The sequence below is a fragment of the Grus americana genome, chromosome 2 (genome assembly GCF_028858705.1).
Source record: "Grus americana isolate bGruAme1 chromosome 2, bGruAme1.mat, whole genome shotgun sequence".
NCBI classification, from domain to species: Eukaryota; Metazoa; Chordata; class Aves; order Gruiformes; family Gruidae; genus Grus; species Grus americana.
The window spans coordinates 35,616,345-35,639,195 of NC_072853.1; the positions used below are offsets into that span (position 1 = coordinate 35,616,345).

The 22,851-nt window shown below is 38.6% G+C and overlaps 1 protein-coding gene across 1 annotated transcript in view; it reads right to left on the reverse strand.

Annotated features, from left to right (window-relative positions):
* Positions 1-5,002: 5,002 nt before the first annotated feature.
* KCNB2 (potassium voltage-gated channel subfamily B member 2) overlaps positions 5,003-22,851 on the reverse strand; it is a 198,573-nt gene continuing 180,724 nt past the window's right edge. The window contains exon 3 of the mRNA XM_054816869.1: positions 5,003-7,424. Within this exon, the coding sequence (XP_054672844.1) occupies positions 5,262-7,424 (2,163 nt within the window). The 3' untranslated portion in view covers positions 5,003-5,261. The remainder of the gene's footprint in view (positions 7,425-22,851) is intronic.

The following is a 22,851-nucleotide window of genomic DNA, read 5'->3' on the forward strand; positions in this document are numbered from 1 at the left end:
AATACAGTCCATCAGGCCATATGCACCAGACTACCAAAATGCTTTCCTGATAAACAAGACACACCTATCATCTCATTTGGTGCGTTGTCTTCTAACTGCTCCCAAGAAGAAGAGAAAGTTGGTGTTTGGAGGGCAGTGGGAAAAGATCCAAAGATCAACAAAGACAAGAACACACAGTATCTTCTTTTTCAGGAAAGTCTTCTGAAAAACGATTACAGATCAGATGTTCATGTAGCAGGTGAGTGGGTCATAACATCACTGAAAATTTCAGTAGAGACCTGTTGGTGCTAGGATAAAAATTAAGATGGAGTAGGACTGGAATTAAATCTTTTGCTACTGGCATTTTTACCTCATTAAGTGTGAACAAGGACTGTTTTATTTATGTTTTATTATATCTCTTGTTTATATAGTATATTAAAACATGCCTTGTTTACTTACATTTTTCTGCCTTTCTTCCCCCTGTATGCTGTATTTGCATTTCTTGCTTGATCTGTGCTGGCTACTTTAGAAAAATCATATTTCTTGCCTTTTTTTTTTTTTTTGCTTTTAAAATATTTTTTGCATGATCAAAATGTTAAACTTTATTCTCTATCCAAATTACTCAAAAATTGTATCAATGAAAAAAACCCAGTCAGGTAGGCTCTGGACATTTTTATCAGGCTCACCATATTTGCAATAGGGCTTGAAAAAGACAGCTGGCTTTTGTACTTTGTACTGGACTGTGGTTTAGAGATCAGGTTGAAGGAGTTAAATAATTTGAAGGTAAACCTTGTCTCAAATAGACCTAAGGAAACAGAAGCTCAGTCTATATGCTGGGGCAGAGACCTACTTTTAAAAGAACCAGTGTTTTTTCAAAGAGGAAAAATACATTGCCCAGTGTTACCTGTTAGGAAAAGACTCAAGAAGCCAATTGTCATTTTGATTTATGTATGTTATAGGCAAAAATACAATTTTCTGTACACACTTTTGGTTACGTAATATTGCACTAACAAGCTCTTCAAGTCAGTTGCTCTAGTGTTAGATCAGATATCACCTCTCTAACGTCACTAATGTTTGAATTTTGAGACCAATTTTGAAGTGAGGACACAGTGCATTAGATTGCTGCATTAGCACAGAGGCTCCTATATTCTATACAATGAAGCATTAAAAGGCCCTTTGTGTTTTTATTTAAAAAAAGTGTATTTTATATAAATTCTTTAGTGCAATAACTTCCTACACCATGTTACATTCTTTATGTTATATGCTTCCCCTGTAAACAGCTTTCCTATATGAACTTCCTTTGCAGTTTGTGCGATATATTATTCCCCCCGCCCTAGATTTGGATTAATGTGACTATTTACTGAAAAATTGTTCTGATTACTTTGTGAACATCTTTTAAATGTGTACATTTGGTTTCATCATTGAAAAGGAATTAAAACTTTGATTTAGGATTCTGCAGTCAGTATAAAATATAAAAAATAGATTGCAAAGCTATCTCCCTGAACAATCTTAATTTTCCAGTGATACGAAGAGTCAGACCCCTTTCAGGTGCACAAGGGGAGCAACTTCATCTTAAGACTCCTTAAGTTGTTTTGAAATTCCACAACTGTTGGAGACTGACTCCAATATTCGAAAACAACCCTCCCCTTACTGTGGTGAATGAGTAATAAATCTGAAATGGCTTCAAAGTTTTAGAAAAACAGAAAAATATACTCAGGTAATTTTGCATAATTTGCTACATAGCAATTCATGATGAATGAAGAGATCCTGGACTGCGCTTCTTACACGTGCTGTACTGGAATGAAAGCTAGGTCCAGTCCTGCAACTGCTCAAGTAAATGTTTTGACCAGGAATTATACATGAGCTAGGTATTCAAGAGTGGATCCTGTGTATGCAGTCAAGACTGGAAAAAACCAAATGTCTAAACCTGTGCTTCTGGAAATAATATTCAGCATAGTCAAAAGTATATAATGAAATTATACCAAAAGCACTTCTAACGCTTAATCCTTTTGCTTCCAAGAATTCAAAAAAATACATCTGTTAATAAAGAGAATTGCATTTCCTTTGCTTGTACAATTTCAAAATAAATGTGCTTCTCTGAAAACATTTAAAATACAGCAGTCAATAAGGGCCTGGTCTTCTCATCCGATTTATATAGTTAAAGCTCCTGTGGATTTTAATCGAGAGAGATAGACTCTTGCCGTCCTCATTTATATTTCAGTCAGTCCCTTTTTCCGCCAGACTCCCATTGATTTCAGGGGAAATTCGTCTGCACAAGGACTGAGGCTGTGATTTCACCACTATTGAATTAGTGATTTTAATAGGGCAGAATCAGATTTGCATAAAGTTTAGCTCAGGAGAGCTCAAGGAATCAAATCTCTGCTCCTGCAATACGTTCCCTATGGTTGGACTCCTCCCTTTCCACCAAGCGGCACAGATCTCAGGGGGCTTTTCCAAAGCGTAAGGGTCACCTGGGAGAAAAAGCACATGGTAGGAACACAACACAGACCTCAGTCTTGCCAGAACAACATCGTTATCTTGAATGGGATTTTTCTGTGGATCCAGAGCATGGGATCAGATCCCATTTGGACTTAATTTGGTCTTCATTAGTTCACTAGGATGTAAAGGCAGATCGAACAGGCCCATGTGATTTCATAAAACTGCACATAGAAAATACTGACCAACACTTTAGGCATATAAAAATTGACTGGCATTCAGTTTTAGTCACTGAAAATATCTAGGAAGAAAAAGATAAAAATAAATATAGAAGATTAATGAATGTAAAATACTCAAGAGCTATGTTTTGGAACAGTGAGACACAACATGACTCAAAAACGTTAAGCAGAATGCCATATAAATAGGTAAAACTGAATGCAGCAAAAAGTTGCAATGAACTGCAACTAAGGACAAAAAAATTCATTTTTATTTTGAGAATTAATGACCAGACATTGTTCAGAAAAAATAACATTATATTCCCAGTTTTTCAAATGACTAAAGAGACACCCCAACGTTATCTTATTATGGAAATTAGAAAACTTATGGAAATACAGAAAACTTTTTAAACCAAAGGATTGTGCTGTGCTCCTTGTTTGGCTCAGCCACCAGAATCCATATCCTGGGGCTTTTCCAACTTGCCTCTTTTCCATGGGCCAGCCTTGAGGGAGGTCTGTGGCATCAGCCCAGCCATTTCAAGCCGAGGGCAACGTTACAACAAAACTGCTTGCTCTTTTACATTAAATGCATTACGTGCCTGACTTTTATTCATTTAAGTGACAGAAAACATCCACGATGGGAAGTAGAAGCCTGCTGTTACAAACCACATGCTGGTTGGTCTAAAGTGCTTTTAAGGCTTCCATTCTTGCTGTCTCAGTGTCTTTGCAATGCTCCGTGTTACAGCGCTGACCTGCAAGAAGGATTCGCTCCCGTCTGTGCACGGGGAAGTGAGAGGCCCAATCTCCAGCAACAGGGCTGCGGGGCAGCAGGGGTTTGATGCCAGAATTTCTAAACACCTCCTCAGACTTTTAACTGCTGGACCCTCTGGCCATTAGCTGCGAGGCTGGACTGCTGCTCTTACAAAACTGTTGTAAGGGAGTATCCAATTTCAGCAGAAGATCAGAGGACAGCAAAAAAATACCTGTATAATGTTTTCCTCAAAAAAAAAACCCAACATTTTGTAGGACATGCCTGTGTAGCGGCATACTTTTGCTTATGATTAGGATTAATGAATTGAATAAACTTCTTATGATTTAGGGAATTAAAACTATCTATAGGCTTTTTAATTTTTTTTATATTATAGCACAGGAAGCTATTGGTGCTGGATAAAACATTGATAGCTTTTTTTAGCCAGTGGTTAGATGGGTACTTTGTAATGAAGCCTTTGGTTCAGCATCTTTCTTTTACAAAGCTGGAGAATATCAGAGAAATCAAAGATGCTTTGGCAGGACTGATATTTTCCTTTATTTACGTAGAGGGGATAGCCATGTGCGTATGGGCTGAGGCAAAGTTGGTGATTCAGGTGATACCTTCTGTCAGTCCAAACGACTGAACTGAAAAACACAGAGAAGCTCCGGGGCATGGGACACTTGGGGCAAGTCACATGTACTTGAAGCCTGATTTTTTCCAGCTATATGATTTGTGATAATAAAAGGTATTACTTTCCCCTACAAAGCTTGTCTCTTGCGTCCTTTCACCGTAACGGCTTCAACAACATTGCCGTTATTGAAGTATGGGCACTGCATGTAAAGCAAAGGGAAAGAGAGCTCAGAGATCACGTAGAAGAAAATATTGTTAACTCAAAGGAAAAAATGAATGTGGCTAATATTTTTTTTTAATACCAAGTTAAAAGAAATATTCTAAGAGATTGAGAACTTTTGGATATGTCTATATAGCCATTTGGCACTATTTATTGCCACAGAAATAACCCTATTTTTTTTTTTTTTTGTGAAATGGAACATTTTTTTTTCTTAGTTATGAAATGTTGGCAGTTTTCTGTAAAAATATCAAATGCTTCATGTTCTGGTCATTAAATCTTTGCTGTTCCTCACAGGATCATTAATTAAACTGACAAATGCAATAACTAAAGTTATGCAAATAAAAAAAAAAAAATCATGATTTACAGCACAGATAAGCTAAAACACTGTAGTCCTTAATTAACAGATATACTCATGAGCTTTTTAACAGAAAGCAAGATACGTGAGATGCTTTAAGTAGAAGTTGCAATTTTGCAACATAAGTCTGTACAAAACCTCCAGGCAGCACGCTGTGAAGGAAGTACCTGTGTCCCAGGAAATGCTTTTTCCATAAATCCTTGTTAACAGTAGCTTTCCCCCCAACCCCAAACTATTTACAAATATATGCATTTTGCAAGCTCAAAGCACCTTGTTTCACATCTTTATGAATGCATGCATTGACATTTCATCCTTTCATGTGCAAATTCTAAAATTCATTGTAACCGAGAAAACAAAAAAAAAAGTTAAAAGAGTTCAAAATCTGTCTACAATCATAAGTGAAAGGATCGAAAATGTCAGATGTTGCAGAACACTGGCTCCTAACAGAGCTCTCTTTATTTTATTCACTGTTCTTGAGTAATTTTTTTTCCCATTTTTTTCAGTTTGTTACAAAAAGCAGTCTTTTTTAAATTAAACAGTATTTAAACTAAACAACTCCTCATGCCATGCAAAAATAACATTTTATGCACTTTTTTTGAGGCTTTCCTTGTTTTAGTTCATAGGCATTACTAACTGTGTTTTAAGAAAAGGTATTTTTATTGCTTTTGTAACTAGTCACATGCTAGTTTCACGTGTGGGACAGTAACCAGTTTCTCCTGGACTTGAATGAATTTCTGGGGCAAATAAATGGTTTTCCATTTTGTGACCTTCTTGGTTACTGTCTGTCTTTACCTCACCCACAGCATGGTAAATGTCTTGGGTACAGTTGTGGCTCATGCTTTTGGGTGAAGAGCTGACCTGTGGCTCCTCGGTTAAATGGTTGCCATCACCGTGTTTATCCCCACAGCAATTTGTCTTGATATCCTGCTGCTTTTCATGTTTTATACCATGTAACTCCATAAACTCTTCTTCTTCTCCAGTGTCTATTTCAGTGAAGCTCCTCCTCTCTTTTGAAGGGAAAGTGAAAAGCTTTTGTTTGGGAAAGAGAGGGGAGGATTTTTTAACAGGTCCCTGACAAAGTGCTGATGCATCAGCACCAAGTAAAGGTCGTTCCCCTTGGGGTGAATTTTCTTCTAGGAGAATGGTGCTGATGTGCTGAGGGGTGGCCTGCGTGAAGTCTGCTCCTGCCATTACTGGCAGCGGCCTTGCAGTGCTCGGTGGAGTTTGTGGAGCACCACCTCTATTGTCTTTAAAATTAACTTTAAGGGATCTGGATTTTAACGGGTTGCTACCTTTCAGAGAACTTTTGGGGCTTTCCATGGCAGTGTCTAAATGCAAATGACCATGCAAACCCGTTTGGGACCCACTGGCATCACTGATAACAGCTCTGTCAATTGGATTATAGTCAAAGGAGACGTCGGTTGGAGAAAACATTCTGTCTTTTGTGAACGGTATAAACTGAGAACTCCTTACTCTTTGGTTGTCTTCAAGGTTAACAGCATCAGCTGGAAATCTCATTTGCAAGTGAGAGCCAGGAAACAAAGAAAGGGGAGACCTTTCCGTTTCCGTGAAGTCGGTCGCACAGCTGGCAAAACTGTCGATACTGGATGTGCTTCTCATGTCTGTAATGATGTCCGTAGGACCAGTTGGCAATGGATCTCTCTGACCTGTAACTTCTTCCATTTCTATTTCTTCTTCATACACAGGTGGCTTTGCTGACTGGTCTTGGTAACCAGCATTAAGATTAGGCTGAGACTGAGTTTTAGTAATTTCATTATACAACATCTCCAGTTTCTGGGCACTGAGGTGCTGCGGGCTGGAGGATGCTGCAGCATTGTTTAATTGCTCGTGGGAGTCTTGTTGACTAACTTCTTGGTATTTGTTCTCATAAGACTTGTTTGAGCTTGTTTCAGACATTGTCCTTCTGGCCCATTTCCACCGGCTTGGGGACAGGTGGTTGTCATCAGGTGTCTCCTTTGGATTGGCTGCTTCTCCAGGCTTACCTGAATCTACTGCTACATCTATCATTTCCATACTGCGAGCAAAGGCATCTTTCAGGTTCATGGAGACAATACTGCCATTTCTTTTAGCTCGCTCAAGCGCTTCTCTCCTCTTAATTGCCTTCTCCTGTCTTTTCTGCTCCTTATAAAACTCTGAGAAATTGTTCACAATAATTGGTATGGGCAGGGCTATGACCAGTACTCCAGCGATACAGCAAAGTCCTCCAACTATTTTACCTAATAATGTCTTAGGATAAATGTCACCGTACCCTACAGTAGTCATAGTGATTGTTGCCCACCAGAATGATGCAGGGATACTGGTAAATTTTGTAGCATCCTCATCCTTTTCAGCAAAGAATACAAGACTGGAAAATATCATTATTCCCATGGCTAAAAATAATATCAACAAGCCCAATTCATTGTAACTCCGCCTGAGCGTAAAACCTAAAGACTGAAGGCCTGTTGAATGTCTGGCAAGCTTAAGAATCCTTAGGATCCTCATAATACGAAATATCTGAACCACACGTCTGACATTTTGGAACTGCAGGACACTTTTGTTGGACTCCGTGAGGAAAATGGTGACATAGTACGGCAAGATAGCCAGTAAGTCAATGACATTTAATGGGCCTTTGAAGAACTTCCACTTATTTGGTGAGGACAGAAAACGCAAAAGGTACTCCATGGTAAACCAAGCAATACACACAGCTTCAACGTGTGCTAGCTGAGGGTTGTCATTTGGCTGCCCAAATTCATCTATTTCTTGAAGCTCTGGCAGTGTGTTAAGAGACAAAGCAATAGTGGACAGTACGATGAACAGAATGGACACAATGGCCAAAATCTGTAAAACAAAATAAACAATGTTTTGGTTAGACTGATACAAGTGTATTTGTCAGGGCTTGCTTAAATCCTTTCAAATGTGCATGTGTCAAATAAACTCAGAATGGCCGAAGCTGCTTTGACTGCTGCATCCATTATTTTGTCTTAATGCTTTGATTTTTGCACAGAGAGAAAATGTTAGAATCATCTTAGACACGGTCAAAATCTGATGGTTTTACTGCCTGCAGTAAGCCAATTAATTTCAGAAAGCAAGCCATGACTGGTCTTACCATTTTTAAATTACAATGGGAGGTGATATTTATTATTGCAAGTTACCAAGTGAAGGATATAAAGTTCCTGCTAATGTGCAGAACATTATTCATTTTCTGCGTTAAGTGTAATTATGTAAAAGTTGACACAGTACAGAGAAGCGATTGGGAAATATTGTATGTAAGCTGTCAATTTAGTACTACAGAGTGCACACCTTTCTAGTCATGCGTAAATTTATGAGCCAAAAGTCAAAGTTAAGAGAAACAAACACGAAGCATTGTTCGGGAGACTAGTCCTGCCAAATTGTCATGTCTAGACAAATTTCAGATGCTACAAGAATTGAAGGTATTGGCCCTGAATTAGGTTGAGAGCAAGATGTTAAAAAGTAAGCAGTAGTACGAAGGTGAACCCAGTTTCTCATCATGATTAAAATGTGTAAGTAGACAAGTGCTTCCTAACAATAATGTTTCAACTTCTGTCTCAGGAGATAGGTTTTCTGAAATATTTTGTTATTCATTTTGATAAAGGTCAGGCACCTCTGTACCTCACAGCCTTCCGTTTTGCCTGGAATAGCTGGTCATTCTCATTTACAGAACCAATATTATGAGAAAAGAAATAAACCTATCAGAGAACCTAATGGTTTTACTACAAAGTTGAGTTATTTATACTTGAAGGAATACGGGCAGCTTTGAGATAGTGTGCAAAGTGTTAAAGTGATGCACAAATTATTATAACACCTTACTTGGAAAAATATATTGTTTTGGTTAGAAGTCCTAAGTAAATCCAGGCTTCTATTATAAATACTAAAATTAATTGTTTTCTGTTTTAAAGCTCATTCATAAAAAACATTTGCTCTCACTTCTCAGGAATGGTACTGTTAAATCTACTTGGCAATGTTTGGTGTACTTCCAAGGACACGCTAAGTCTGACAAAATTGCTGTAATACCCAAGAGTGAAATGCAGCTAAGAAGAATGCAGGTGTGATGAGTGTATGGGGAGAGATTAGTCACAGTGGTGATAACAGCTCCAGAGATGGAAAGACCACCTCGTTGAGAAAAATAGCAGTGAGCCCATTTCAGCCAGGGATTACTAAGCACAAACTCAGCTCTCTAAGCCCACACTGAAATTGCTCATGGTCTGAGGGTCCATATTAGGCATCATCTTGGACTTATGTGCTATCTTTGGCCTTTTTTCAGCTAATAATAGTACAGAACAGGTAGCACCTTTCATATTTTGAAGTATTCCGAACAGATTTGTATCCCTCCCTACCAGTGCTGCTTCTGCCTCCCCCCCCCCCCCCCTTATTTATTGGAGGAATAAGATCTATTTATTTCTCCTGCCAAGTGAGTTGTGTTGTGGACCACCTGCCTTCATCCTTCATCCAGCCCATTCAGAAAACATACTCTGTTTAATCTATCCTATTTAGAAGGGCTATACATCCCTTTAAAACAACAGCCAAAGAAGCCAATCTTAGTAAAGGATGAAGGCAATAACACTGCATACCTAGGCAGGGCTGAATAATGAAATTTGTGAGGTCCTTTTGCTAGGACACAGGCAGACAAAAGGCAGCACTATTGGAGAGCAATAACTACCTTTCAAACTGTGGAAGTTGACTGTATCAGAATTCACTGTGAAAAAGTTTGAAGCCTAAATAAAGTATACTTGGTCCTCCTCTTCACTGAAATTACTGTGAAATAACTAACGCGTGCTCGAGTTCTCCAACATACTCAGTAACATAATTATACTTTCAGAATTCAAAGAACAAATAAACATGGCAGTTTCTGTCAAACTGATTGCTTCCTCGTTGGGGCCGGCATCACAATGTAAATAACAGCATAGGAAAAAGCTGTACAATGCAAGGACACAATTACTTGACATGCATTATTCTTAGAAAAGAAAATCATGAGAACGTATCTGCCCAATTGTCATCAGACTGGTTTTAATTAGGAAACACTGGTGTTTCAGTCTGTCATAGGGAATTTGGTTTGTACCTAAACGTTCACCAGCATACAAAAGATCCTAGAAAAGAGGTGAGTGGATGTATAGCACCCTTTACTCTGTGTGACAGTGCTAAAACTCTGCATTTTATAGGTCTTGAACACAAAACTCTCCTGTTCAGAGTTGCCACCCAGGGTGTTTTATTGACAACAACCATCTATCTCTTTGTTCCAGCCATTCATTCATATGCTGGTAACACGCAAGTCTGAACTCTGCCAGGTATTGTAATAAAATATACAGAATAGCAGGCCTGGAATTTTTAGTGTTTTATACATATCATCTATAAGCACGAGTCTGTTCTTGGTGAAAAAAATTTACAGCAAAGGAAAGTATTTTGGTTTCTTCTAACGTGAGAATCTCAACCTTTTATTTGTCTGGGACTTCGTTATGTAATTAAAGTTGTGCATCATTCCACACACGGTATGTTTTAATTATTGCAATTGATTAGATTTTACAACTCATTAAGCAAAAAATGGCAGGGGATCATTAGGAAGAACAAGAGCAACTATGAGAAGAGTAAAAAACCCACCACTGACTGAATCTTTCCCAGCAAAACTTCCTGTGTTCTGGGCATGTTTCTGGAACTATATTCTGCACTGAAATGCCTGGAAAAAATTGTGTACTCCAGGTAATCAATCTGTGACCTCAGTTTGGCTACATAATTCTTGACATACTAGTTTTAATCTGCATTTCAGAATATAAACAATAGTCTTTAACAGATTCTGGCAGTATACATCATTTAGCTATGGTTCTACAAAACCACATAAAAATCCAACTCTTATTAAACTTTAAAAATATTTCCTTATAAATTGCAAAATGGTTCTAAAAGAATGGACATATTTAAATTCCTTTCTTATGGGCTGGATATGAGATATTTGAATCTGCTGCTGATGCAATGAATAGTAAAACATTCCTTGAGTTAACAATGCAGTTTTAGTAATCAGTGTTATTGCTATATAAAGCAGAGAAAAAGTATACATTAGGTTCACAGTGAAGTATAGCTGCTCAGAGAAAGTTCAGTTGAGCCATATCTAACAGCCAGTGCTGTATATTCGATTAACATAGGGTTCAATCTGTAATCAGGTAGAACTGTATTAGCAACGTTGTTTGTTTAGTTTTTATTCCAGGGTGGGATCTAGGGTGGGATCTAGACCATTTAAATAACAGACAGCAATATAGTCTCATTACTTTTCAAATCTCTAGCCTCCATAGGCACTGAAATTTATCAGACTGGTATATATTCTTCTCTTTCTGCATTTAAATGTATGATATCTTCAAATAAAATGCTCTGGCAGCTCTGGCTTTAGATTGTGATAACAATTTTGCAACTGAATAAAACAAAAAGTTTTGCTCAGTAGGAGCACTGTCTTGTACATCTGCCTAAATCCGTGTGTCCCCTGTTCTGGACACCTGGGACCATCCAAACGAGATGCTCACGGGAGCAACAAAGACAACACTACACACTGAGCTGCCTTCCAACTCTACGCATTATCACATGAGGAATTTCAAGAATAGTCAGGACATCAGTCTGTAGATATTTAGGGGAAGGGGCCATTATACTTTCCATCAGCAATGCAAGGGAGAAGCACATTTTTACGTTTGCACAAACTGGATAAGTACGAGGATACTTTACCAGCTAATAACAGCACTTCTCGGTACAGCACCACGGCACTGCCTTCAGCAGCTGCCACTGCTGTTTCTTGCTAGGCACTGCAGAACGTCGTCATGAGACGGCATCTCTGTCCCTGGCCTCTTCATGGCCTCCCTTCATTGTGTCCCTGGGACTTCCCAGTTACAAGCATCACCTCTTGCTTCTGGCCCACGATTCTACACTGTGCTGCTCCGCAGAGAGGACTGTGTTCAGCTCACATCTGCCTGCTGGCAATTCCGCACTCAAAATGCGTGCCGGTGTGTTACAGCTCACATCATGAACAGTCTGGCAGCCGTACAAGTCTGTTACTTTGAATGTGAGGTTTCAACAGGCCACACTGAAAAAGTCCAACAAAGAGGCAAGACGTTTTGCTACTGATAACAGGGTATGGCCCTTACCGGCTAATGCTCTTTCTTAACATTATGTCCTTGGCCAGGAGACATGAAAAAGGAGACAAAAAGGAACAAACCCTACTTGGATTTGGTCCAGGCTGGAACACGATGGAGTTACAGCAAGCCTTAAGCATGCCAATTCCAGCCAATCTTAATAGTTCTGCAACACTGAAAATTATGTAAGAATAGATGTATTGTATATGTTTGCAAATACTCCTTGTCTTAAGTCATGGAAAAATTCATTGCCAGTTACTAAAATTAGACCTAAGTACCATTTTAAAATTATTCTAAAACTATTACTGATAAATAAATAAGGCATCAGCCTCCAGTCGGGTCAGGTACTCTGACCTCAGCCTCTGCTCTGTCATTATTAGAGCTAAGTCAGTACTTGCAAGAGCGAAGACAGAATTTCATGATATAGCGAGAAATCAGTTTATATCATTCTGTCATAAAGTCTCAAAACAGACATCCCTTGTAGTTATCTTCCAGGGCCTGCAAACCATCATTGCAAGTGGAAAATTGCCACTGCTTACGCACATTTACCCTTTCAGAGTACACCTTTCATCTCTTTTTATCTCTCTAGAATAACCTCTGATTGCAGACTCCTGGCACAGGTCTAACAGCTCCGCATAGAATACAGTGTTTAATTTTTGAAAAATAAGATGGAGGAGAGGGGAATAATTTAACAGAATAACATAAATTTAGTTCAGCTTACAGCTCTATCACAGTTGCCCTTTCAGGAACACATCTGATAATGGCTCTGACAGTATGTGTAATCACTGAACAGCTTCTCTCTGCTACTCTTGATCTCCTTCCTTGATGACATTATTTAGAATTCTGACCTTTCTTTTCCACTTTTCCCTAGGTCATTATTATTAATATTTTTCAGGACTTAATTTGAATGTTCTCCATTGATCTTTCAGGGATATTCATTAAGCCTGACATTAACCTCCATATACGATGGTTAAGCTCTTAGTGTTGTACTTATCTGGTGCCTAACTGATGCAGAGTCTTTTCTTTTTGTCTCTGCACTGGGATGACTTGTCACCTTAAAAGCTTAGTCTAGAAATGCTCATTTAGGAGGTTTTCACTAAGGAGTTCATGACTAGCTCCACAGACGCTCCCTATCATGTCTTTAGGTATGAGAAGTGGCTACTAGTTCATCAGTACATCAGCAGCCACTGCTCTGTCTTCAATTCGGCTTCACTGACCCAAGTTCCCATTAAGTGAATTCAAGTACGTCTAGATGTTTACTCATGGTTCCATGAAGTTCGGTGGTGACTCTACCTAAGCTGTCATTTCTTAAGTAGCATATATTCAGGGATGTGCTGTCCTAGCAAGATCACCCAGACTGGGAGCCAACAAGTGCAGTAGTGAAGCTGAGGGCAGGTAGTCAAAGGGACTGCCTTTGGTTCTGTAACGCGTTGTCCTTCAGGTCTGTGGCTGAGGAGGCTTAAGGGAGGTAGTAATTCGTTGCATACCAATTCCCGTATGCATGGGAGACAAATGATGATATCATCAGTATGATCATAATGAAGATAAGTCTAGCGGGAGGGGTAATAACAGGTAGTTAAAGCTGAGATTTTACCAGTAGGTCACTCAAACTTCTGCAAGCACAGCTATATCTAAGCAAGGTATTCTGAAACTGGTTCTGCTAGGTTTACCTGACCTGAGGAACTGCTACTATCTTGGCACATCCTTCACTTCAGAAGTTCAGCCATAAAGCCTTTCTGTGTACCTGATATCCTTCCTGCAGGAGAGCCCTGCGTGAACTCTGTTTTTTTCACAAAGCCTTTCCATATCTATACCTCTTCCACTTTGTGCTGACCTTCCCATGCCATAGACTAATATTTGTCTTAGAAGACCTACATTCTCAGAGGGATCAATCTAGTTAGGAAAGGACCTTATATTCTTTGAGTGAAGCCTGGTATACTTCTGGTTTAAATTAACAGAAAAAAATACATCTCTCCTGCATTCTGTTACAGGTAAATTACTGGTTTTGTATTTCTGCTATTAGGATAACAGTAGTAGAATACATCCCTCCTGCACTCTGTGGTGGGCAAACAGCATTTACTTAATGACTTGATTATTGCTTTAGGGAAGGATGTCCTTGGGGTTGCACCACCTAGAATTTCAGCGTCAGGATTTAGTAAAATGTGGGTTTGAGCATTTGATTATGGCTGAATATGGAGGTGGGCTGGGATAAGGCAATCTTCTGGTGGATAATATGGGAAAATGAGAACCTTGGAAATTTGGGGCAGGGACACCCTCCACTAGACCACATTGCCCAAAGCCCCATCCAGCCTGGCCTTGAACACTTCCAGGGAGGGGGCATCCACAACTTCTCAGGGCAACCTGTTCCAGTGCCTCACCACCCTCACAATAAAAAATTTCTTCCTTATATCTAATCTAAATCTACCCTCCTTCAGCTTAAGGCCATTCCCCCTTGTCCTATCACCACATGCCCTTGTAAACAGTCCCTCTCCATCTTTCCTGCTATAAGGTCTCCCTGGAGCCTTCTCTTCTGCAGGCTGCACAACCCCAACTCTCTCATCCTGTCCTCATAGCAGAGGTGCTCCAGCCCTCCGATCAGCTTCGTGGCCCTCCTCTGGACTCTCTCCAACAGCCCCAAGTCTTTCTTGTACTGGGGCCGCCAGAGCTGGATGCAGTACTCCAGGTGGGGCCATCAATGGAGTTGATTCAAGTTCAGCATCAATGGAGACAACCCTGGATGCTGTTTATTTAGCACAAAGCTAATGATCATTACTTTCAGCTTGTTAACAGATTGAAAACCATATGAAGTCAGTTCTATTTTTTTTTTCTTTTTTGTTGAACAGCAAAAGACTGTCTTAGCTGGAGACATGAAATCAATTATTTCATGATAAATAGCAAACTGCCCACTAAGACTTACTGTAGAAGAAATGGCAGATCCAGAGTCAGTGTAAGTGAATGGGAATATGCTTTAATTTTTTCACTGGGAATTGGATAAGCCCATGAATTTGGCTGTCATATTATTGATAGAAGTGGAACTAGTACCTGCTTCAAATTATAGTGTAACTAGTTTAATCAATTAAAGCATTTAATGTAATGTAGGTCACAGTGAAAATAAAAAAATATATCTAACTAAAGCTTTTTTTGCTGTGCAAGAGTGGGAGAGATTTAACTCCTCATTACAGATAAACACAAAAAATTAACTTCAAGAGTCATGTTAAAGGCTCTATTTATTAAATAGTTTTGTGCCTGCAGAGCTTTTTGACCTCTCTAAATATTATTTTTAGGTGAGACAATTTGCCCATGTGCGTAAGAAAAGTCAGCTAAATTTATTCAGAAATGAATGAGATGTCTTTAATAAAGTCTCTGCCTGCCCTCATTCAGAAGTTTTCTAAACGTTTTGATGATCACAGCTGGCATGTTTCTTATGTTTAAGTTGTGTTTTGTACTAGCTGTCTAATTTTCGGGTACTGAATGCTGATTATTATTACTTAGAATGTACTAGACTCTTCAAAATTTCCATCTAAGTCATGACAAAGAGCTTGCAATTTCCAACTCTTTTGCTTAGCACACCATATGCAATATCTGTTCCGCGCTCCTTGCGCGCACAAACCATTGCCTTCATTACCAGGAATTTCATTTTCAAAAAAACCAACCCCAAAACAACCCCGCCTCCAAACCCAAACAAGGAGGTTCTCCCAGCAAGCAGCTGGGCTGACGGTGAGACGCAAAGGAAGCGGGGCCGGGGAGCGGGGCGGTGGGAGCCGGCGGGGCGGTGGGTGCCGGCGGGGCGGTGGGTGCGGGCGGGGCGGGGGAGCGGGCGGTAGGACCCGGCGGGGCGGGCCGGCCCCGGGAGCTGTCCCCCGCCCCGGTGCTGAATTGCGGCCCCTCGGCAAAGCGGATGCAGCGGTGCGCTGTCGTGCTGCACCCTCGTGCACTGTAGAACGCTTTTATTCTATTACCTTAAATACATGAAGGTATGGAAAATATACCATTTATAAAGATAATACTGGCAAAATAAAGATAATGCTGGCAAAATATTTGTTTCTCACACAAAATACCATTGAGGCAGGCTGGAAAATGTCTCCAGAGGCGAGAGATTTCTTTTTACTGCTTGCTATTTAAATAAGTTATTAAAAGCACCCATCAAATCATGGTGGAGCTAAAGAAGAAGGAACAATGAAAAATCAAACCGCAATTGTTTAGCTCTGAGAAGTTCTAGTATAGGCTGTTGAATGGATATAATGGGGAGAATCAACACACCTGATGTACAGATTTAATCTGACACTACTCATTTGAGATTAACATTCAATTTAGAATGCTGGATGTGACTGATGTAAAAAATAAATCCTTTGGAAATTAGAAATTCAATTTCTTGGTTAGCTGTATTTGCCATTTAGTTTTAACGATATTTGTTTATAGCTGAGACCTCAGATTATTAACCAGGACTGTACGCTTGAGTCTAATTTGCTGACACCCATATTAAGATTCCTGTTTACTCTATTCTCATTCTATCATCTTTTTACCCTTGACTGAGACTGTCTTTCAGTAATATAATACAGTGAGTAAGGATGACCTCCCACCTGAAAACTGCTGTAATCTATCAAAGAGATTTGCAACTCAGCCTTACTTGAAATTATGACAGGCACAAAATTCAGACATAATCTTTACTCACACTTTTAAAATAATTTTTGTATCCTGGCTTCATGTCGATTTCTATATATATTTCAGAACTGCAGCTCTATATAAAACATCTACATCAATCTATAGGTTTATATAAAGCTTATGCCAATATTTCCCACACTTGTGGAATCAGAGAAATTGTTAGGGAAATGAATCCAGTCTGTTGTTTCCTCTTTTGCACTACAGTCATGTGTAGTTAAAGGCCTGCATATCTTAACTGTCTTTTTTACTAACTGTGGGGTGACTTTCCTTTCTTTCTCCCTTTTCCCTATAACCATTTTAGACTTCCACTTGAAATATATGCAATATGATACTTTTTCTCATAACTACATAGGCTCACATTTATGACATTTAAAATATTAACTATAGCTTCAACAGAAATATATGAACCTTTCATATCACATCACGTGTTTTAGGATGCTATCAAATTCTAGCAGACATTGATTTATTAGTTAAGCTCTTTTCATGCTTCAAAGCCTATGCCCATAACCATGGGGACTATGGACTTCATATAAATTAAAAAAAAAAAAAAAAAAAAAAAGAAAAAAAAAAGAGAGATCAAGCTGAAGAAAATAGACAGACCTTTTTATCAGCCTTTAGTTTTCTGCATTTCTTGGAGGGAATTAATCCTATCCCATTGGGAGAAATTGTCATCTATACATTTTCCATTCACAGCCCAAAAGACTTCATTCTCTGTGGGGTTTTCAGCTCCTTGAATTAATAAAATTTACTATAAATATATCTAAAAAAGAATATTGATTTAATATTGATTTTAATATGTAATAGTTTAATTTTATGCCTATCTTGTTATAAATCATTAAACAATATTCAATTTGCCATAATTCATATTTTCTCTTTTCAGTATGTTTTATTAAGAAGATATTTAATATGCTTTAATTTTTTTACAGTAAGTTTGAACTACACAAGAATGCTACATACTGATAGCACAGTCATCAAATAACATGATGATCACTTGATAATCCATTCATAATTTCCCTATGAAAGAAGGAACTGCTTAATTGTTGAGTCTTCTACTAGTATGTTAAAGTATTTTTTCTGTCCATGGTTCACTGCATATTGCTCTTGATTAACTTTTAAATTTTAGAATCTCTTTTCTTAAATAAAACCCTAAAAGGTTAAATATAGTGTTAGGGAAAGTTAATTCTGGGGGATGAAAATTTGTGCAGCAGCTTAAATAAGATTCTAGTCTTAATCAAATCAATGAAGAAAGAAAATTTATTTGGTTAGACGTAGATGTGTTATAAAAATTTCCCACCAGTTTCAGTACCATGAAGACATGTTATTGAGAAGCAAAGCTGACAACTTGAGAAACCGGAGGAGAAGAAACTAAGCAGTTAGTAAAGTCAAAGTATTCTGTAAATGTAAAGTCAAAGGTAGCATTCATAGGCTATGTCTACACTGCAGACTGAGGTGGAGTGGAGGCCTATTTAGACTAGTTCTAAATAAACCATCAAGGACAACAAAACCAATGTAGTTGTTGCAGCATGGAAATTGTGATTCTGACATAAAATATAGCTTAAGTATCAACATCACCAGAAATCAGATGGCGAACTCAAGTGAGGGTTTTTTGGAGTAACACTCTAGCAGAAAGCAGTCTGCTGAATAAACTCATGGAACTCAACCTCTGATTTCCCCTACCATGATCCCAAGCAGCTGGAGAGCTGATTAAATTAGTTGGGGGAAAGTTAGCCTAACACAAATCATTTGGATGATGGATTTTTTTTTTTTTTTTCCCCCTTAAAGGATGAAGTTCAGGAAGAATGGGTTTTGCCCCTGCTAGCTAAAATGGCACTCCAGAGCATTAGAGAGCTCGGTGGAAAACAGGATACTTTAAGAAAGGCCTGAACTAGACACAGATTCAGAGAGCCTCGGAAGGTGCAATAAATATTCATCCTGCATATCCTGACCCTATCAGATAATGTTAGCAGGTAATATAATCAGATCTTATTGCTATTACTGGTAGTGAATCCAGTGATTATTAACTTCTAATATTTCAACTTCAGCAGCTCCAGGAATTCCAAACATTCCGGAAGAGATGGAGTCAGATTCTTTGAAAGCTGATGCAGAGGATGGCCAGCCTTTACTGGAGTGCTCCTATTTCTGACTTCTTTTAACCCATGGGAATACACTACTGGTAGAGCTACCATGACAAGACTGATGGGATGGATCTGGGACCAGAGCTACATATTTTGTGTAGACTTCCTTACCCTCCTTTTCAAGCTTGTATTTCATGTGGTAAGAATGTTTGTTTTCTCCAGTGACTTTGAAAGCTATGTTCCTATGAGTTTTACCTCCTGCTGTGGCTACATAGCCAAAATTTGCAAAGGTAGGCATTAGATTGAGAATAATTCTTTGGCCAGGTTGAGCAACAGAGTTCAGATCCAGAATTTGGGTTAGAAACTTTTCCTTATGTTAGATGTCCCTCCAGAATTACTTTTGAAACTTCATCTGTAATACTCCAGTTTCAAGCCTTTATTAAGGTGTCATGTATTCTGTAACACATCCACAGAGTACCAATGCTCTTCAAACAAATACATAAAGGTCCTCACATTGTATTTAGAATGGTCAAGTTGTAATTGAATAAAGATGCACAAAATATATTATCTTTTATTAAAATATTATTAAAAGGTACTGCTTATGCTGTTGGGTGCTCAGACTAACAGCATACTAGATAGGAAAATGGCTCTGAGTTATGTGAACCTTCCAATTTAGGGCTGCAATTCAGACTCTGCTTTTAGCACAAATAACTTGGGCAGGTGCTGAATAGGGTGTTCAAGGAACGTCTGTCTCCTCCTAACCTGTGGATTGGCCAGAAGAAGGGTTGAACACTCACAGCTCTACAGAAAAGACTGGTTTTATCTGATCATGTGTAAATGTCTATTAGGCTTCAAACACTCAGTCGACCTGCGTCACAGGGCCTGGTTTTGTTCTGAGGAAATCAAAGGGAAATTTGCCGTTGCCTTTAACCAGAGTGCACAGGTGGAGTTTGAATATTTTGGTAAGCTTTATTGGGAATGTGCTGATCACCAAGGGAAGAAGGATGTCTGTGTAAAGAAGAGCATGTTTTGGACCTCAGCAGTGGAGTGAGGAAGCAAAGGAAGGAAGTCTGACAAGCCTTAGTCTAGCATTCCACAAAAGATGTTTTGATATTTTTCCTATTTCGTATGTTAACCAGTAGATGTCTCTGTTTTATCATGCACTTGTTGACAAGGACACAGCATTCCTGTTGTCACAACACGTATTTAGTAAAAAAACATTTGTTTCGCATGGAATGAATATAAGTGAATATAAAAATGCCGACTTAATGCTCTTGGCATAGCCTGCTGATTTCTGACCAACTTAAGCCCCTGGAAGCTTTACTGAGAGCTCTGGCTGCTAAGCAACTTTGAAAATCATCCTTATGGAAATGTCCTACAGGATTTTAAGAGGACAAAGGAGGAATTGGTGAGATTCTATGGACATTCATCTAAAAATGTAATAAATTTAGTACAGCTTTCTTTATCACATGAGAAGGCTCTCGGAAGCAGCTTACAGAACTGTATGGAGTATTCGATTTCTACACAATGCCTCAGGAAATTCCAAGTTGTGATAGATGAATTATCTTCTCTGCTTCATGAATGTGTAAAATAATATTATTTCTGTATCTATAGCTATCAAGAGTAATAATGCAGATGATCTGAAATATTCACACCTAACAGAAAATAGCAATGTGATGCAATTCTATTCAGACATTTGTATTTTCCTCATCATTTGAGAAACATATAGGATATATATAGTTATTCTAAAATCTTTACAGAAGAGATCAGCAGTTTTTAAATTATATTCAAATTCTATATTTTAAAATATATATAAAATGAAGATATATAATTTCAGAAATTATAACTTCTTGAACTTTAGTAATTGTCTAAGAACATGATAGGTTTCTGTTAATTGTTTCCTGGCTTTACCCTTGTTGTCCTATGGCAGTAGTCCATACATTTAATACCTGGACCTAGTTTTTTGGCTCTGTTTTCCTGGGTATCTTTATATTTGAGATCCTGGATTAGCTCATCAGAGAGAAAAAACTCTAGATTGGATTTGCATTGAGCCCTGAACTGCATCACAGCTTTTTGTTTGTGGGTTGCTCCATCCTCGCCAGGTGCTCCCTTGGTAGAATCCCTACAGAAACGGTTAGAATTTGTGGTTGTACCTCATACTAATTAAATTGCATAAGCATATTATGTTAGGGAAGAAAAATGTTGCCTTGTTTATATCACAGCTGTGCCCACATGAACCAAAGCAGTACGTTGGGGTGGGTTTTTTTGCCATTGAGACCCAAATCTATGTTGGAAACAGAACTTCTCCAGCTGGGGGGAGCACTGCATCAAGGAGAAAGATGGATTACAGAGTTCCCCTGCACGTTCACACCTCCACACACTGAGGCTGTTTCTCCTACTGTTAAGCGGAGCCATAGGTGAACTACGTTTTATTCCATGTGTATGCTCCAAATGCACTGTGATGAGAGGTGCAGACGGCCAGTCTCTTAAGAGTGTTAGTCCTGTGTCACTGGTTCCACCTCCTCAGTGGGTGGCCGTTTCTAGGAGCCAAGCAGAACATGAAGTAGTAGAAGGAAATACCAGGCCTTACCCTGAAATGACTTGTTATTAGACACAGCTGTTCCCCAAATGTATGGACAATGAGGACCTGATTGTACAAGGGGAACTCAGTGTTGAATAGTTGCAAAAGAAGGACCAAATTGTCTGTCGAATCTTTCTGATTGTCAAACTGATGGCCAGGCCACAGAAACCCCAGAGGTTTCCATGACTGCAGCTATACAGCAGAGTTTCTACAGCTCAATCAAGCTTAAGACAAGAAATAAACCTGAAAATAAATTTGTCAGGTATGAACAGCTATAATGCAGCTATTTGCAGCAAAGTTACGGACAATAAAATTCATCTTCAAAGAATCCTGGAACAAATACATTATACTCTGGCTATGCCTCAGGAAGTATCTTTTGTAGCTGACAATTTCATAATACATATATTTTTTTCTTTTAACTGCCAGCATCTGGCTATTTATGATAAAGACTTGGAATGGAGGCTTTGGGGTATTTACAACTGCTTCTATCTACACACTGATTACACTGATTACATCTACTTCTACTTCCTGAAAGCCACATAAAAAAAACCCCCAACACCAGAAAACCAAAAATTTGCTCTAAAAGGGCAATGTGATTCCTTATTTTGCACAATCATTATGATAAGGGATAGCACTGTGTGAGAAAGTCATAAAGACAGAAATTTGTGTTATTATTCAGTCAGAAGTGCTAATTAAAACAAAGTAAATATTTTTAAAAAATCTTTTACTGTGGAATATATATGACAAAACCATGTGACTTCTAGTAGTTTACAGAGAATCATGACAGTACTGAAAGAGGACAATATAATTCAGGCACCAGTCAGTTACACCTGGAATAAACTAGAACCACTGTGTATAAAGAATATATGTAATATTACCATATACTGTTATGTATAGTTTCTCTGAGATGCAAACATACAGCTATGTTCTTTCAAAAGGATTATTTATTGTTGATCTTGCAGATTATAATTGTTACTGCTTTATTCAGGATCCTTCGTGCCAAATTATTTTTCTGTAAATAATCTAATGAGAAACACATTTTTATGGGAAAATACCTGCTTTACTATACCTACAAGCTAACTGACATTGATGTATTTCACTGCTATTAATAGAAACACGGCAATGGTTGTCATCTGGATTTTTTTCAAAATGATTTATTTTAGTAGTCATGGAAGTGCATGGTCCTATAATTGTCCCATGCCCCTTAGAAGGATAAGAAGTGGGAGGGAGCTCATTTGTTGTCTTCAGTACAATACGTTTGACACTATGACAGAAAAGTTAATGTTAGTCTGAAAGCAACTAAGTGGCAATACTGCTATTGCTGTCATACAAGATGCAGAAACGCATGTGATGTGGAGATTAAGGAGTCAAAGCATTGGAATATTTGAGGTGCTTCTCAAAATTTGGGATCTTGAGTTGTGAACTAAATTTTTCAGCATCTAAGAAAACACTCCTTATCTTTGAGCTTCTGTTTATATTTGTTTATATAAATTTTTAAATAAATTGTGCCTGACAAATATGGTGACCTTCTATGATGGGGTTACAGCGCTGGTGGATAAAGAGCGAGCAACTGATGTCATCTACCTGGACTCGTGCAAAGCATTTGACACTGTCCCACATGACATCCTTGCCTCTAAATTGGAGAGACATGGATTCGATGGATGGACCACTCGGTGGATAATGAACTGGCTGGATGGTTGCACTCAGAGTTGCGGTCAATGGCTCCATGTCCAAGTGGAGACCAGTGATGAGCAGCGTTCCTCAGAGGTCTGTATTGGGACCAGTGCTGTTTAACATCTTTGTCAGCAACATGGACAGTGGGATTG